A 1,776-nucleotide genomic window follows, 5' to 3' on the forward strand; every position below is an offset into this window, starting at 1 on the left:
GACGCTGGAGGACGACGCTGGAACATGGACCCGACGCTGGAACACGGAACCGACGCTGGATTAGCACAGCGGGACCAGGTAAGTGGGGATTTTAGTGTAGGCGAAAAAATACGGGGTTATCCAAAAGAGCAATTATCCAGTTATCCAGTGCGAGAAATTACGGGCTTAGCGGTTGGGGGGGTTAAATAAACAGGATAGGTGGTAAAAATGAAGTAGCAATAGCAGGATGGAACATTAACAGACAATAGTAATATTGCACACACACAAACTTTTTTTCATAATAAAGGTAGTTTATTAAATCTTATAGTAAACCTATCTTGACCCAAAAAACTGTCCCGGTGAAGTACCTGCATTCTAGGCCCAGGCTAGACCACAAGTACCCAAATTATCACAAATCCCAGCCCTTCCTGATACAAAGCCCTGGCACAGTGCAAGATTTAGGCTTATATTTGAACAATCGTTAATCGTTAACAATATTGTTACAGCATGTACAAAATCGCGCACTATACAAACGTTCAAAATAATTGTAATCGTTGATTGTTATTGCACATGTGCAACTAGCCTTAGTACTAGATGCTGGCATTTAAAAGCAGAGTTTGAAGTCTCACAGGGTGCCTGCATTTACAAAAAATGTTTCTTTAGGTACTTGTAGGTTAACTTTGAGTTTGACTAGCAAGTGTCCCGAAGTTGCTTCATGTTCTCCTGAATATTCTGGCAAATTCTTCTGGCATACAACATTTCTTGTTTGACATATGCATTCATTAGATTGTAGGCAGAAAAACCTAAACACAAACTGAACAATGAGCATCTATCTCCCATTCTGTAATAAAGTGTGCATGTGGTTCATCTGGACTAACACAAAGAATGCTAACAATGCAAATCTTGCTGGCTGTAGAACTATGGAAGATACCATGGAGTGTTCAATAATTAACATGTTGCATAGATTAAAAACGATGAAATACAAACATATCTGTGATACCATAGCTTTGTTCAATTGCCTTTTTTTTTCGGGGTTTTAATCTATATTTCTTTAAGTGGAACAACTAATAAAGCAATTCATTTTAGCTTTTCTCTTATGTTCTTGTCCAGTTTTGGCACATCAGCATTTGTATGGAATATAGAACCTGACATTTGCCTTAACTCTACAGATCACGCCTTCAAAACATAACAACACACCAAGGTGAACTTCCCTACTTCTGATCCAAAAGGTTCTTTTTAACATATATTAAACTTCTTTAATACATTATAAATGATTCTGGGCAGGTTCAAAAGTAAAGCTCCACAGAGTAAGCCAATATGTGTGGCAATGTGGTCAAATCAAAAAAATTTAAAATGTTGCATTTTTTTTCCTCTAAAAAAAAAGAATCTAAAAATGTTATTGGTTCTGACAAATCTTTAATTCTAAACAGTGCAATACCTTTCATTTATTAGTGAGTGCACAGACACTCATATATAGCAGTCTTACCCTTTGGATTTTGTATTTGTCCTAGGCCGATATTCATGTGACTCATCTTCAATGCCATTTTGACGTTTGTACCACTCAAACAAAGTGCGCAGTATGGAGGGTAAGCAATAGTCTGACAAAGAGCTCATTGAGCTAATTACCTGGCAAAGAGAACAAAATAATACGGATATTAGTTCAAAAATACAGTATAAACAATCTCAAATGACATAATAATCATAATTATAGTAACTCTGTACTTTAACAGAAAAACAAGGTTTTTGAATTATTAGAAGATATATCAAAATTTACAGCAAATAAATAATACACTATAA

At 35.8% G+C, this 1,776-nt stretch overlaps 1 protein-coding gene across 8 annotated transcripts in view; it reads right to left on the bottom strand.

The window, feature by feature from the left end:
• FRY (FRY microtubule binding protein) overlaps window positions 1-1,776 on the bottom strand; it is a 209,062-nt gene that overhangs the window by 98,591 nt on the left and 108,695 nt on the right. For all 8 annotated transcript variants that reach the window (XM_072404363.1, XM_072404338.1, XM_072404345.1 and 5 more), the window contains exon 4: window positions 1,466-1,605. In XM_072404363.1, the coding sequence (XP_072260464.1) occupies window positions 1,466-1,605 (140 nt within the window). The remainder of the gene's footprint in view (window positions 1-1,465; window positions 1,606-1,776) is intronic.

The sequence above is a fragment of the Pyxicephalus adspersus genome, chromosome 1 (assembly GCF_032062135.1).
Source record: "Pyxicephalus adspersus chromosome 1, UCB_Pads_2.0, whole genome shotgun sequence".
Taxonomy (NCBI): domain Eukaryota; kingdom Metazoa; phylum Chordata; class Amphibia; order Anura; family Pyxicephalidae; genus Pyxicephalus; species Pyxicephalus adspersus.